At 38.1% G+C, this 16,728-nt stretch overlaps 1 protein-coding gene across 1 annotated transcript in view; it reads left to right on the top strand.

The window, feature by feature from the left end:
* The window catches only part of CPS1 (carbamoyl-phosphate synthase 1), a 123,906-nt gene extending 107,821 nt beyond the window's left edge, over positions 1-16,085 (top strand). Inside the window, exons 33-38 of the mRNA XM_010994790.3 lie at positions 1,971-2,045; positions 4,623-4,721; positions 11,878-11,937; positions 12,672-12,784; positions 14,118-14,247; positions 14,989-16,085. Of these exons, the coding sequence (XP_010993092.3) occupies positions 1,971-2,045; positions 4,623-4,721; positions 11,878-11,937; positions 12,672-12,784; positions 14,118-14,247; positions 14,989-15,087 (576 nt within the window). The 3' untranslated portion in view covers positions 15,088-16,085. The remainder of the gene's footprint in view (positions 1-1,970; positions 2,046-4,622; positions 4,722-11,877; positions 11,938-12,671; positions 12,785-14,117; positions 14,248-14,988) is intronic.
* The last annotated feature ends 643 nt before the right edge of the window (positions 16,086-16,728 follow it).

Below are 16,728 nucleotides of genomic sequence, written 5' to 3'. Positions count from 1 at the left end.
TCTGTTAAGTGTGCAATAACATTATGACTAAAGAAACAATGTACATAGCTTAATTAAAAACTACTTTATTGCTAAAAATACCCATCATCATCTGAGACTTCAGCAAGTCATAATCTTTTTACAGTAGTAACATGAACGATCACTGGTCACAGATCATCATAACAAATATAATCATAATGAAAAAGTTTGAAATATTGTGAGAATGACCAAAATGTGACACAGAGACATGAAGTGAGTAAATGCTGTTGAAAGAATGGAGCCAGTACACTTGCTTGGTGCAGGGCTGCCACAAAGCTTCAATTTGTAAAAAATGCATTAGCTGTGAAGTGCAATAAAGTAAAGCATAATAAAATGAGAGATGCCTGTATATATGGATATTGCTAGTAAGAACTTAATAATAAGTCCATTGTGCTTTTCTAGGTGCCTCAGTATGCCCATGGACACAGTATTTATAATTATGACCCTTAACTACCTCACTGGACAGTATGAGGATTAGTAAAATATTATATCAGTATATTTGAATTGTTTAGATAAAGTACACAATGCAATTTATGTTGTATATGTTTCTGTGACATTTACACATTTTGTACATCTTCAGAAGATTTCCATTTCTGTATGTATTAGTTACCTCAACCATACTTGTGTTACAGCTGAGACCATGACTTTTATAGTAGAAGTTTTAAGTTGAAGCTATAAATAAAAAGTACTTAATAGTCCTGTTATGTTAATAACTTAGGATGCCCTGGATTTTATGGTCCACTGAGATGGAATGTCACTTCTTATGTTGGGGGAGGGTGGCATTTTATTCCTGGAGGCTGTGATACAACATAAACTATTAGAGCTCTCAGTGGGAAAATATATATACATAGGATTTTTGTTTGTTTGTTTGAGACCAGCAAGTAGAAGGCCCCCCCAAATATTTTTCCATTGGTTCATCTATATATGAGTTTCAAAGTCACATGTCTTTATTCTTAGACACAGGATTATACACACACACATGGGTACACACATATGGGTATGAAACAATTTCCAACTAATAACAGTACTGATAGTTAGATATGAAATTTTTCAAAATGCACTGCGTTTTCCAGTTTACTTCTTTTCTACTGATCATTGTACAGGAATCTTGATTTTTTTTGTCAAGTAACTTGTTCACAGTCAGTCTTAAAATGGTCCTACTGAGGTGGGTGGATATCAACAGGTGATGTGCAGAGAGAGCAGGAATATATAATAACTTGACTAAGATGACCCCGTTGAATAACCTCAAGCAAGAATTCCCGTGATGACATGGAGGAGTGCCAGAATCAGAGGAGGAATAGTCTAGACTGGATAAATGGATATACAGAAGAAATGAGAATTTGGTTCTTAGTGAATTGCACTGATAAAATAAAGAAAAGGAAGCACTCTTATCTTTGTTCTAGTTTGTATGAAAGTTCTGGGCAAAAGTGTTTCCAAGCAGAATGTTTTTCAAGGCTTTTTAAGAGGCGTCAACAACAGTTTAATGTCTCAGAAGTCAGCTTGCAGACAGACATTTCTGGCAAGGTGGCTTGTTTCAAGTCCAAATGATCAGAACAAGAAGAGGAATGTTTCAAAAGCCTACCAAGAAAAAAAAAATGTGTTTGAACTCTGTTTGGGAGATCCATGCCCAGCAGACTTCGATTGAAATCACTCCAGTAAGAATATGTGTAGGCCAGATTAGAAACACTGGCCTAGTCTGGTCACTGGGGTCCTATTTACAGAAATAATTTGTGATTATTTAATCCAAGTTTTTGGCCAAGAGCTCAAGAAATTTCTGGAACAGGAGTTTAAAGCTATTTTTCAAGTCAGATGCTTAGACCAAAGAAACTTTTTATGTGTCTACCAGAGCCTAAATGAATCCTATGCGAGATGATTCACTAAATGTATTTATCCTCCCTTATTCCTTTTATACCTTTTTCTCACATACTTCTCCCACCTGTTATTTTTGACAGGCTCCAATGTTCTCCTGGCCCCGGTTGAGGGACGCTGACCCCATCCTGCGCTGTGAGATGGCTTCCACCGGAGAGGTAACTAGTTCATGATCCATGGACACTTTCGACTTTGAAATCTATGGTTTTATGATGTGAATATAGTGAGTAAGTTAGTAAGTAGTAAGGAAGACACTTCTTTTGCTATCAGAGTAAGTCTGAAAGGGCTTAAGAAGTTTGAACTGAGGAAAAATCTTTTGCTTTTGCAGACCAGAGTCTAAATTTTCACTTGTATTTCAACATGTGACCATAATACGTGTGTTTGTCATTCATTTCCACATCACACATTGAGAATGTCTTTCAAATATTTCTCTTGACATCTAAGTAAATATTTTCTGGTTCTTTCTTTTTATTTTAAGTTTCTCCAGTCTTTCTGTAACAGCACAGCTCTCTACTCCCCTAACTTGCCTTGCTACAGGGAAATTAGACCGTGGAGTTTTTACTAGCAATATGGAGAGTGAATGTACAGCATGAGAAGGATAACGGGGGCTGAAACATTGTGGAATCTGCAGATACATGCAGAATCCCAGGGCCACTTTCAAAGCAACTTTAACCTCCCAGGGATTATCTAAAGACTATAATGGGACTGGCCACTGGATGTCCCTCTTCACTTGTGTTGGGGTCTCTGTCAGCTGAAGGTTTCTTTAAGAATGTGAAATGTGTTTCTTGTAGAGATCTGTCAGATTCCAGAGAGTTCCCTACATGTCAGTGTCAGGACATTTTATAAATCACCTAGCCCTTGACAGACTTACTCGATGCAACCTTCAGATTCTCATCAGTGCACCCGGGAGTGGCAGCATCAGACTGGGAAGCACCATTGTTTCCTCTTGGTATTGAGGAAAACCTGGAAGGGGAAAATACTTAATTGTAACAAATACGTGATGTTTTATATGGTTGCCTGGTTACAGGCAAGATGTGTGGTGAGAAGCCAAGTGAGACCGGAAGGGAGGCAGGGAGGAATAAATGGCTATCTCGTTTGAATTTGGACTGATGATTGCCTTCTCTTAGCAGCTTTGCTGCTTCTGTTAATTTAATAGGTGAGAAAACCTAAGTTGAAAATGAGGGACCTACGTTATATTTCTCTGCTGTTTGAGGAGACAGTCTTTCAGGTCCGTCTTGATCCCATGGTCACTCAGCAGCGGGGCTGTTTTCAGTTGGCTCAGGGTTCAGATCAGGGAGAGATCTGTTTCCTTCATGCTGTTTTCTCTAGTGTGGCAAATCTATTTTCAGCACTTAAGTCCATTCTGTTTCCAAATATACATTATTGGAGTGGTTGAAATACGAACATGTGAGAGAATTAGAAATCCAGCTCCCCCTTTCTTGTCTCTGTTTCAGAAGTATAGACAGAGAATTCTCCTTCCATTATTAGAGTCATATTTCCAGGTGTTACGTTACAAGGTCTGCTGTATAACCAAAAATCAGAATAATTCTAGCTCGGTGAAATCTTAGTTATGCTTCAGCGACATTTGCAATGTTTAAAAGGCTTGTTGTGGGATTAAATAAGCCTTCAGCATTCCTAGTGGTGAGGTGAGGTGGTAGTCCTGATCTTTGCTTACATATTTAGTTACTTCCTCTGTTTTTTGTAGAAAACTGCTGAAACTTCTGAAGTATTGTTGCATATGCACTTACTATGGGATTGCCCAGGTTCTTTCAGTAGAATTTGGCTCCTGTTAACTTAGGTTGATATTGCTTAAGTTGGTTGGTCAGTACTTGTCCAAAGAAAATATTCTCTGTGGAGTGAAAAGCAGCATGTACTGGTGGTCAACTGAAAATCACAGTCATGAGAACTTTCTTTTGACAGTAAGGGAGTCATTTGCTTCAAGAATAAATTTAGCCATCAGTGCTATTTACTGTAATGGTGGTTCTGTACCTGTGCCAAATGATGATGTGCATGGCAGAATCTACCCCCATCAGGCTTACATAGAGCACTTGTTCTGTAGTTACGGTGGTCATTTGACTTGCAGCACAGTTACCCTAGAAGAAGCCCCTGTATATCCTAACATTACGTATTAATTTGGATTTTTTTTTTACATATGGCTATAGTATTCAGGACTAGTAGCAAGGTATTTTTTGTTCATTTTTATGAAAATAATAATAATAATAAAACAAGCTTCTTTGAGATTGTCATAGATATATTGAATTTCTCAGAAGGCTTTCTCCTTAGCTGTCTGAAATGACTCCTAGCCAATTGATCAGCAGTTACGCGTTTGTGCTCCTGACCCGTGAACTCACGCACTGTTGCGTAGCATACACGGCATATACTGTTATTTAAACATTAAGTGAAATTAACATTTGGTAACCCACCTCATTATGGGCTAGAAGCTGTGATTTGCATCCAAATATCTCACAGTAGAATTCAGTTATGTTGCTCCATGGAGTGTTGTTGGATAGAGAAAGCACTGCTTATTTATTCATTATGCTTAATTAAAAACATAAGATACATCTACTTTGGTCCGACTTTTAATCCCTGGATTCAGATTGCATGGTCTTTGGGCAGCTGAATCAATAAAACCTAGCATAGGAGTCTGTGGCTTTCCATTTGTGTCTTTTTTTCGTAAGGGTGGTTGACTGTCATTTGCTTCCTTTTACTTAATTTTCTTCATTTATCCTAAACAGGTGGCTTGCTTTGGTGAAGGTATTCATACAGCTTTCCTAAAGGCGATGCTTTCCACAGGGTTTAAGATACCCCAGAAAGGCATCCTGATTGGAATCCAGGTAAGTGGTGTGTGGCTGTGTGCATGCCTGTGGGCACATGCTGACAGTGGCTGGGGGAAAGCACCTTAATTGTGGTACAGAAGAGGGGAGATTTGTTTAAAGTTCCACTGCAGAGAACAACAACCTCTACAAAGAATGGGCATTTGTTTTCTGTATGTTCTCTGATTTTTGCTTTTTTTCTACTGCAGCAGCTAATACAAGTAAGTGAATAAACAAACAAATGAAAAACAGAAAGAGAAAGTCTTTAGGGAAGGGATATTTTTCCTGAAGGGGATCTCTTCTATTTCTTGGTTACATCTTTTTTTATTTATTTTTGCTTTCAGTTCTTCCTCTTTAGCTTCTGAACACAGGCTTTCCGTAAATTTGAGTCTTACCTCTTCTTTCTTTCTGTCTCTGTCTCTATCTCTTGATTTTCCCCTTTGACAGATCAGTCATGTCTATGGTATCCACTCTCCTGTCTGAAACTATCAACTTTAAATCTTTATCCTCAGCCATTCCATATTTCTAACAATCTGCTGGGTAACTCTATCTGGATGTTTTAAATTCAACACACCCCAAACTGAAGTCATATTATCCCCTCCTGACCTCTATTCCTCCCTTCCTTATAGTCATTCATTCACATTTCAATTTCTACTAAATGTCAGTGATTCAAAGCTGAAGAAGATATAGACATTATTTGAGAAATTGTCTCAGTCTGATACACCAACACTAATTGAGAGTTCTTAAAAGGCAGTGACTTAATGGGCTTGAGAAAGTCAGCACATCCCACAGTATACTTGAAATATTACTACTTAGTAAAGTCTTCTAAGTCAATTCAGGGTGAAATAATCATAAGTGGATATCTTCATCCAATGAAAAGGGCATTATTGCCTTATTATTGCAAGTCAAATGTAAATCTTAGGGCAAAAGGGGAACCCGGAAACTCTTAATACTGTTTGGAATAATTATTGCGAGAATGTACAAACTGTTTGTTTATGCATTTCCTAAAAAATACTAGATGTTTCCCAACTGATCATTCACTTTCATTTGAGACTAGTAATTCTTGGAGACTATAAAAACAATAGATGATGTTGTATGTCACCCCTGCCATACTTTTAATAAGTTCAAACCCTGCATGGTTACATACAAATCAATAAAAATATAATTAGAGTAGTACCAGGTATTTTCAAGTCAATGGGTGGTTATCATAGATGCCGTCTCACTAGGGTGCCTTAATATCAGCAAATTAGACTCTGGAGACTGGCTGATAGTGGCTTTGAAGAAGTTTCTGCAGAGAGTAACTTGGAATTTTGCTTCATAAAGGTGCCAGAAGGGCGATGGTGAACAGTTAGAGCAGAGGCTAACAAGATGACTTGAAGTTGTGAAACTTAATGGTAGTTTAGAGACATACTGCACCATATGAGAGACTCATCACATTATAAATGGGTATTAAGTATTATTAAGTCACAAGTCTGAGAGTATTTGCCCAACTTTCAGTTATGGCTTAAAGTTTAATGTGAGACCTGGGGGCATTCAGAGGAGACCATGCCCTTAGTCTCCATCCTCACAACTAATCATAACAGTGCTAACATTTAGAAATACCAGTTTAGGAAGGCAGTGATGTATAAAATCGTGCCTTGTTTGGTTCCAGTGCTGCGGGGAAATGTAAAGCAAAAATTAATTTGATCCCTATGAAGCACTTGTGTGATTTTGGCATCAGTGAACGGGATTTTTGCTTTGTAGGGAAAAAGGGGTTTTATAGGGGGAAAAAAGAGTCTTCTTAAAGCCATGAGGTTCTGTTCATTGAACTTCTACCTTTCAGTGTATTCTTTTTTAAATAAATCAATGTTCTAGCAGCTTCCTGAATTTTTGCACAGAGCTTTCTCCCTGTGCATGAGTACATAATGTTAGAATTTAAATAGATATGTATTTTAATTACAAAAATTTAAAAAGTGCATTTAAAGAAATATTTAATAAAATTATATTTGATAAAATATTTGCACCTGTAGTAAAACTGATCATCAATACTCTAAGCCTCTAGAAATAGGCAAGAATCATTTTCTGACCTACTTTATATGGGAAGCAAAGAAAAGCTGATGTCTCCAACAGTTAATGTATAATCTCTTCATTACTATGTGGAGGATTTTCATTTACAGTGATTTTTAAAAAAATGTGTAGTCATAAATTTAGCTGAACACTACGACACAATATACTAACCAGAAAGTTAATAGTTATATAACTCACTGGGCATCTTTTTTAGTTAGAATGGGACCAAATCTAGTCTCAACTTTTTACCTAGGCTTCATAGCAACTGTGGATAAATTAGAATTCCATATTTCAGCATACATTGTCCTTTAAAAGAATCATTTTATTTAACTTGTTTCCACTGGGCCAGAAGAATTCATATAAACTTGTTCAAATATATAGAGTCAGAACTGGAGGGGACCTAAAATAGTATTGCTAATATATAAATGTGGATTATGGCCAGTAAATACAAGAGAAGGCATTTAGTTATATAATGACGTACTAAGAAAGCAAGTCCACAACTGCATTTTGATTTCTTAAAATAATCATTCATTTCATGTGGTGCTGTGGAGAGCACTGGTAGCCAGCACTGTTGCAGTAATTTGCTTTATTATCCCTTCACATATAAGTGGAGAGGATGGTCGGTCCCATTTATTTGAAGTGAAGGTTTTCTTTTCTCTTTATTGCCCCACCCTGATCCAGCTGCCTGCTATGAGTAGAAGGATTTACTTGAAGAAACCTTAACTCTAATTTTTCACAACAAGTTGCAAGAGAAAATTGGGAGGTGGGGGAGAGAAATATGGAGTAAAGGCAAAAATGACTCAGAGCCAGGAAACATTTTTTCTTATTATTGGTGGGTTAACACATATTTTAAATAGTAATTTAGTACTAGCAAGCATCCACCACTTCTCAACATTTAGTAGATCGTATGGGTGTGTTTGTGTGTGTGCACACATGCATGCATACAGGCTCATTGGTTTTATGTCAGTTTTCCTAATTTTTATTTCTCTTCTTCCCACCCTACTCCTTCACACACACACACACACACCCTGTTTCTGCCCTCTCAAAGTCAATCCTATAGTCAAATTACCGGGAAAGTCAGAAATATTCGTAACATTAATCTTGTATAACTAGGATTTAGGAAAAAAAATCAAGATTTAGATTTTTGTCAAAGGATCCTTAATTTTATTGTATGCACTGTGTCTCTATCAAGAGCTTTTGCATAGGTAGAGACCCTAAAATAAGGAAGGGGTAATTCACATTTATGTGCCAACAAAATCATCTTTGATTTTCCTGAAATATTTCAAGCCTCTTTTCGCCCCATCAGGAGTTATTTTTAGTTGCTCTGAGTAGGCAATCTGCCTTGTTGTGAAATTTTCTGGAACACCCTTTAACAATAAATGACTCACTCTAGAGCAGATCGAGAGCCCTCGCTGTTTTTTCCCCTCTGATTGGGCTATTCAGTGATGCTTGTGGAGTGGAGAGAACCATCCTGACATCTGTGCTTCAGTGTTGCTCAGAAACACAAAGCAAGCATTTTATTTGAAGAAAGACGACTCCAAGTGACATGAATAACCTTTCATCTTCAACACAGAATCATTAGAAACAACCATAGAGTTGTCAACCCAGACATCTCTGTAGAGTCCACAGACATCACACAGTCTTAACTTGGCTTTCGGTTCTGTAGCCAGAAGTTGGATTAATGTGAAAATGATAATTGGAGGAAATATACATATATATATATATATATGTATATTTCCTCGAATTATCATATATGTATATAAAGACTTTCTTTCATATAAACATTTTCCAGGAAATAAATCAGCTTGTACTTTTCACCTTTAGTAACAAATGGTTTCTTACCCAGGTATTTTCAATCAGCTATTAAATCTGGGGCTACTCAGATCCAAGCTGACAGCTGTAATTTCTTTTTGTAGAGAGGCTATTTTATGTGTCACAAGTGTTCAATACACGTTTGATAGAAGTTTATAATGTGACTGTGAAAGCCAACACCCCAGACCAGAAGGCAGAGCAGTTCCCTGGCTGGGAACTGCCAATATTGTCATGTCAGATATTTATCTTTTCCACTTGGGGGACAGCATTGAAACAGCTCCATAATGAGGTTCTGACTGGTGTCTGCAGGTCTTTAGAGGACTTGCTGACTTATTTTACTTTAAAATGGCAAAGAAAAAAAATTACATTCTAGTACTCCTCTCAAACTTTTTTTTTCATAGTGACTTTGGCCAAGGTTAATGCATCTTCACCTTGAATTACAAAATGAATGAAGGATGGTCCTCCTGTCCCCTCTTCCCTCCTGTTCATAAACTGAAGTGTGCTTCAGAATCACCTGGAGGGTTTGTTAAAATGCAGATTACTGAGACCCCACCCGGAGTCCGTGATTCCATAGATCTGGGGTGGGGCCCAAATTTTCATAATTTAAACAAACTCCCAGGTGCTGCTGATTCTCTACGGACTACATTTTGAGAACTACCATGCTGGTGAAGTAGTATGTTAGAAAACTGGTTCAAAGTTATGTTATCACATGACCATACCTTATTAGTGATTTTTTTTTTTTTTTTTTTTTTGCTAGGGGCAAATGTAAGAGATCGAGAATAGTTCATTCAGCACATGATTAGCGTATCAGTTGGTCAATATGTGTTCGTTGGTCGGCTTTATGTTGAGCCTCCTAACATGCTTGGCTTTTCCTAAAGTCTGCTCTGTATTTAGCAGAAGGTCACGATGTGATGTTCCATATTAGGTGGGGAGGTTGACAAAATTCAGAAGCTCATTCAGAATATTTCATACGTATTTGCTGTGTTTCAAGGACTCTTAAAACATGAAGAAAACCTAAAATGCCATCTCATTCAGTCCCTGGCTTTCCAGCCAGAATCAAACTTGAATAAACGATCGTCCTCTTCCTCTGCCTAACCTGTTCTTAAGGAGGCTGCCGCATACCTCATTAAACTGCCCTACTGTCACTGAGGAACTCTCTGACTTTATACTTATTTATTTTTTTATGTCTAGTCATGAGCTTCTTGCATCCAGGCCCATGTCTTCTTGTTGGGTCCTAAGTGGGGATAAAAAGCTGTTATCTTGGGCCTGGTTAGTTTGTGTTCTAGAAGACTGTCGCAAATAACCCCTTGTCTGCCTTAGTTTGGATTCATCCCGCTTCATTTATCTTTTCTATTTGTCACAGGTTTCCTCTCATAAAACAGCAGTTCTGGGATTGAGAGGGCCAGAATCTGAAAGAATTTTATATTTGAACATAGTCTTGGGGTCTTTTCCTGAGATATAGAGTTTTTCTCAAAAAGCCTCTGCAAGTAAACATTAGGAGGTTTTGTGGGCTGAACGTGATCAAAATTGTGTAAGGTTCTTGGTATGTTTTATCACAATTCTCAGTTTGTCTGAAATTCTGCAATAAGATTATATTCATGAAATAAAATATATATATATTTTTCAGATTCTTTTCCATTACAGTGCATTACAACATCTCCCTTTAATCTTTTTATTTATTATTATTTATTTATTTTGGGGGGAAGGAAATTAGGTTTACTTATTTATTTTTAGAGGAGGTACTGGGGATTGAACCCAGGACCTTGTATATGCTAAGCATGCACTTTACCACGTGAGCTATGCCCTCCCCTTGCTCATATCCATGATTTTTTTCAACCATTTCTAATATGGTTTCTAATAGATTACAAAACAATTACTAAAAGTAACCAAATTATGTCAAAGTAACAAATTATGTCATCTGTTTACAAACTTTTTACAGAGGAAAATAGCCAAAAAATGCTTATTTGGGGAAGAATGGCTATGTTTTTAACTTTGCATAATTTTGTACCCTCTGTTTAGTTAGGTTACTCAGACACTCATGTTAATGAGGTCAAGGTCAGAGACTGATCATTGGGTAGACCGCTGAGCTTTGTTTTCCTTCACCCTGACCGCTGTCTTGCAAATACTGGCTTTTGGTCACAGGAGGGACGTATGTTCAGAACTGGGGAACCCTGATGTCAACAGACAGTCCAGGGAAGGCAGGACCCAGAAACTAGATGGGTCCAGCTGGGGTTCTCTGAAGCGCACAGCAATGAACTCTAAGAAAACATCTGAACAGTGAGATTGGAAGTTAAGGAAGCCTGTCCGGAAGTAAAATGTATGTGAGGAGGAAGTTGGTTTGTATTGTTGAGTGTGATAGCCAGTAGAGGAACCCAGGCTTGGAAGCTAGGGTGCAGGGGCAGGAATCTAATCTCTGGGAGGCTGAAAAAAACAACTATCTTAATAATAATAATTAATATTTAATAAGAACTATTAATAGACGAGTAGTTGTGCTAAGGTACTGGACTAAGACCTAGGTAGGACTTACTCATCGAATACTCACAGCAACCCTATGATGTGGACACTATTACTATTCCCATTTAACAGATGAAGAAAGTACATCACAGAGGGGTCAAGTAAGTTGCTCGAGGTCACACAGGTTATCATGGAGCACCAAGAAGTAGGTGCACCATTATCCTTAATGGCTGTTTTATAAATGAAGAAATGGAGGCCCAAAGATACTAAGTTTTCATAGGAATGAATGGGAAAGCCAGGATTTGAAATGCAGCTTAGTGACCCCAGAACCCTTTCTTTCACTCTTTGCCTCAGAGTAAATGAATCTCATATGACTGACTTATTGTAGGGAGCTGTAAATGAATGAAGAGGACAGGGCCTCATTACTGAAGTGCAGTCCGAAGTTAGAATTCAGTAATTAGAACAGGTTGGACAGGCACACATCCAGCAAGGCCAGCTTGGTGTTGGGCTCCTAATCCAGGTGACTTTAAAGTCTCCCTGACCAGGAAAAGAGTCTGTCCGGAAGTGGGGTGGAGCTGATGCTACAGGCAAAGTGGATTAAATAGAAAGTGAAGAAATTTAAGGAGTAAAAAGTAAGACAGTAGAAAGCAAGATAATGTGAATGGAATTTCATCTATATTGGGAAATAACAGCTTATACTCACTATAGGAAGACAAAATGATAAAAAAAATTGTCATCTTTGAATAGAAAACACCTGGCAACACATGGCATTACCTTCTATGACATGAGAAATACCATGTCATGAGACTAAATAACTAAGATGTGTATTTGGAAAGTGAATTTTGTTAAATCCCTTTAATTTCAGCAATCATTCCGTCCAAGATTCCTTGGTGTGGCTGAACAGTTACACAATGAAGGTTTCAAGGTATGTGATATTATTTTTTTAAGTTCTCTGTCAGCATTCTATCCCCCAAAAAGAATCTTAGGGACTGAAATAGTCCAAAATAGGATCCTTCCACCTGAAAGGTGTAACTACCTTGATAGTTTCAAGATTTCAATGGAATAAAATCATTAGAAAGACTAGTTTTAAGTTTTAACAAAATTACTACAAACTCAAAAGAATTTGCCAACTAAAACCTTAGGGAGTTTGGCGTGTACAGAATTGGGAGAAAGTTTTAATGCATTCCATATATTTTTCCCTTTTTCCTTTTCATGCTTCCATATGAAGTCATAGTTTCCAGCTGTTACAGTTACAGGCAAAACTTCTTTGCCATAAATATCTCCACACAAAGCCTGGTTCTGTAAAACAGAATGATTCCCAAGGCTCCGGGTGGGTCTGTGCTCATGAGGCTTTGTTGGCATGATAACAATGAATTCTCAGCCATCAATAATTCTTTATTTTTCTCCTCTACAAAAGCAGTTACAGTTGAGGTTATTAAGTGTTTTCTTACTTCAAATATTTAAAAATTATTTAACATGCCGACGACTCCAGATACTGAGTCCAAATCTCTGTTCACGAGATGCGATTTGAATGGCATCTCCTATTCACCAGTTTTCTTCTGCTCTGTGTTTTAAATGACAGTGTGTTCCAGTAGGCTTCTTCGATCCATGAAAACTTTCCCCATGATGCAATAACCGACTTTTCCATTTTAAATGCAGCTCTTTGCCACGGAAGCCACGTCAGACTGGCTCAATGCCAACAACGTCCCTGCCACCCCAGTGGCGTGGCCATCTCAAGAAGGACAGAATCCCAGCCTGTCTTCCATCAGAAAGTAAGAACTAGGCAGAGTTTCCTGAGATAACAAAATAAATGGAGGATTAACTTTGGGAATTAGTATGATAGATCAAGTCTTCCGAAAGTTCTCTTAGTCAACCAACTTAAAAAGAGTAAATTTGTGAATGATAGTAAAGCTTTATTCTCATGAACTTCACTATTACTATAAAACACTATGCCATATGTGTACATGGTGACATGTAGCATCTTTCAAAATACTTCCTGGTAAGGATCCTTTCCTTGACTGGCACCGAGTTCTCAGGATGAGAATTACGGGCATGAAGAGTGCAATGCAGCACTTTGTATTTTGCGTCAACCTTCTGTTGTCCATATATGTGTATAGCAAGTGTAAGATTGACCAGCTGCATTTCCCTGCGGTTGTGCATCAATGAATCAATTTATGGAGGACTTGCTATATGCAGGACACTGTGGGGAGTGCTATAATAACGTCATCTGTAGAATTACCTAATTCCTATTCTTTAATCAGATTGGTTATTAAGCCTTAGTCTACATCATCATTGGGTTTTGTAAAACATTATTTCAGCACCATGTAAGCCTCAGGAACACCATTACATCAATACTTATAGAACTATGTGGCATAGGTACCTAGGAGATCATTCTCATTTGCTCCAGGATTTAACAGCCTGCTGAATGGCTAAGTCATACCAAATTCTATGTGATATACTGTCTCTTAGGGCTCTTAAGAAAGTAACCTATAAATCCTTATTAAAGTGATTTAAAAAAAAGGCCAAATTGTTCAGAACTTAGTAGACTTCCAATGATGCTATGAGCCCTTGTTTAGGGCTTTGTAAAACAATAATTAGCCTGCTTCCTGCCTCCAACATTTCAGCATCTCCTAGTGTGTGTAGCAGCCCAGCAACAGAACGTGAAATGGCTGAATTCTAAACCAGACGACTTGTATTTTCAAACCATCGGCTGAAGCCCTGGGAAGCAGGCAGTGAAGGAGTTAATCTGGGAGAGGGAGTGTGAGGGTGGACTGGCCTTCAGTGCTGGAGGAATCACCTCCTTGTAAAATAATTATCAAATCCCCAACGCTCGCTATGGACAGATAGCATTTTAAAGAGAAAACAAATGTTTCTTTCTGATTAGTTAGACATTCATCAGAATTCTTTGAAAAACACAATACAAAATTATAACCCCTAAATGTGTGCAATTTGTGCATTTACTTAGGAACAGAGGAGGGCAGGTGTCAGTCAGCTCAGTATGGCATTGTCTTGGATGGCTGAGTAATTTACGTCAGTGTTTTAAAACTAATTGTAAAATATATATAGTCCCCTATAAGCATGTGTTTATTTTGTTTATTCTTCTAGATTGATTAGGGATGGCAGCATTGACCTGGTAATTAACCTCCCGAATAACAACACTAAATTTGTCCACGACAATTACGTGATCCGCAGGACAGCTGTTGACAGTGGAATTGCCCTCCTCACAAATTTCCAGGTGTGCTCTTTTCCTCCACGGTAGCCCATGTGAGGGTTTTAATTTCTGTGCCTCCCTTAAGAGTGGCTCTCTCTCCACGTGCCTCTCTGTTCTCCCCTTCTTGTAACTTTGGGAGTGGGGATGATTTTCTAAATCGAATCTAAAATAATGGTCTATTATGGTAGGTCATGGCCCAGTTGAGACAGCTGGTGACCGAGCAGTTGAGATAATCATACGCTGTGGAAAGCCATGGTTCTCTCATTACCCCTACGATTATCCTTTAAATAAAAGGTGTGTGGCATGGAATAAAGATACAATTTTATTCCATTGTTCCTAAATGAAGGCCACTGTGTAAAAGCAACAGGTTAATGATCATTGAAGATCCAGATACAGTGCAAGCACGTGTCCAATTCGTAGGCAGTGATTGCAGGAGGTACATTCAGTTCTACCTGGACTTGACCCACCAAATTTATCACAAGGAGAAGAACCATTTGCCAAGACTCATTCCCTTTCTGCCCATCCTATTTTACCCCTCTGCCTGAGTCAGTTTTAATCCCCGTGCAGGGGGTAGGGGAAAATAAACTTATTCATGTTGAGGTCTGAGATGCAGGAGAAAGTCCCCATTAAGTAAAAATGTTTGGGTCTTTCATCCCATGCCCCTTTGAAAACTGGGAACAGAAACTTGACTTTTCATTCTGGCTGCATTAAACATTCACTTTCATATCGTATGCGTTGCTAAGATTCCTACCCTTATGTTTTCAGGTGACCAAACTTTTTGCAGAAGCTGTGAAGAAATCTCGCAGTGTGGACGCCAAGAGTCTCTTCCACTACCGGCAGCACAGTGCTGGAAAAACGGTCTAGGGAAACACATGCCCCTTCTCCATCCTCAAATCAACCCAAGCCCCTTTTTCTCTCAATGAACTGACTGCCCACTCTCTTTCCCAGAGATGAATACTGACATCAGACTTCATTGCAGTTTACTTAGTTATGCCTCCAGATTCTTTTCTTTCACAATTAAATGGTCAGTCACTTTTTGGAAACCTCACTTAGAGAGTCCTTCCTGAGAAACTCGTTCTTCACGAGAATTCCTTTATTTACTAATGCCTTGTTTTTGGTGGGCTAAGCTTCCCAAGTGCGTCTTTGCAGCTAATGTTTCATGGTGCTGATTAATGATGATCAAGGTAGAAAAAGTCGCCGCTCGGTCTTCTGAACTCTTTCTATATATATTTTACAGACACTACTGTCATTGTTTTTAAGCAGCATCTGCCATGCTCAGGACACTTTAACAAGGCAGAATACTACAAAAATTGTTAAAGTGCAGTACGGATTTAATTTATGAACTCCTTCATCGTGATGTTTGTGTATTGCTTCTTTTTAATAATCATTCTGTCTGGCTCATCCAGGAATATCATTATCCCCTCCCACAGGGCTGAATTTGAGAAGTGTGACAGAGGTCTCTAAAGTATGGATTTTTTTAAAGGACACTGGTTTGCAGTTTTGTGTTTTGCAGTATGTCAGCAGATGGTGGATACCGCTGAGATGGTTTTATTCTTGTTTTTCTTTGGATTTTTAACCTGAGCCAAGTGAACTCTTCAGATTTATGCCATCTCTGCTGCCTGCTCCCCCTTCCTGCCAACTGTGGAATAACTCGGAAGTTATGTTCATCCCTTCAGATTATAGTTTCTGTTGATCTACTGAGTCCCACACTGTAATGTGACTTTTCCGCATTTTAAGCACAAGGCACTCATTCCTTCTACATACAGAAAAGTCCTTCCTACAGGGCAGCCTTTGTCGCTTTTAAACTTTTTGTGATATAAGTGCTCTAATTGTGAACTTTTAAATAAAATACTAAGAGGCAAGACACCTGTATTCTTGCATTTCTTTACTCATTTTTGCATTGATACATAAAATCTGTTCGATTCTCTGATGCAAAGGGGTTTGAGGCTAGTATTGTATCTTTTTTTTTCTTTTTCTATACGAAGTCATATAAGGTATGAGCAAATTAAAAATAATGAAGTTTAAATTGTTACATTTTTTTCCTCCTCCTGCCCCTTGCTTGTAAATCTCATTTAAAAAATTACTATCTTGTTATATAGTTGTATGTTACCTTTGATCTGGATCTTTTCAAATACATAGTTACAATCACACCCTTACCAAAGATTGCCAAACATATATAATAAATTAACCTTCTAAAAAGTGTCCTGCATACCACAGAGAAAAGTACTTAAACCCAGTCAGAGGCTGACCCATGTTTTCTGACAGTGCTGATGGCCGTGGTGACACCATGTCCCAGAAATACCACCTAAAACGTGGCTTTGTGAAGTTTCTAAGATAATGAGGACATAATAGCTTTTTTATCCCTCCTCTTGATATGGATCTACATGAAGGCTTTTCAGATTCATTTCCTTCTTCTTTCCCCCTTGTTATCACTGTGGTTGAGACCTTTATTTCTTCTTCCCCACAATATTATATTAATGTGTTCTCGGATCATCCATTGGTTCA

This window comes from Camelus dromedarius, chromosome 4 (genome assembly GCF_036321535.1).
Source record: "Camelus dromedarius isolate mCamDro1 chromosome 4, mCamDro1.pat, whole genome shotgun sequence".
Classification (NCBI taxonomy): domain Eukaryota; kingdom Metazoa; phylum Chordata; class Mammalia; order Artiodactyla; family Camelidae; genus Camelus; species Camelus dromedarius.
This window is presented reverse-complemented; position numbering and strand designations above follow the sequence as displayed.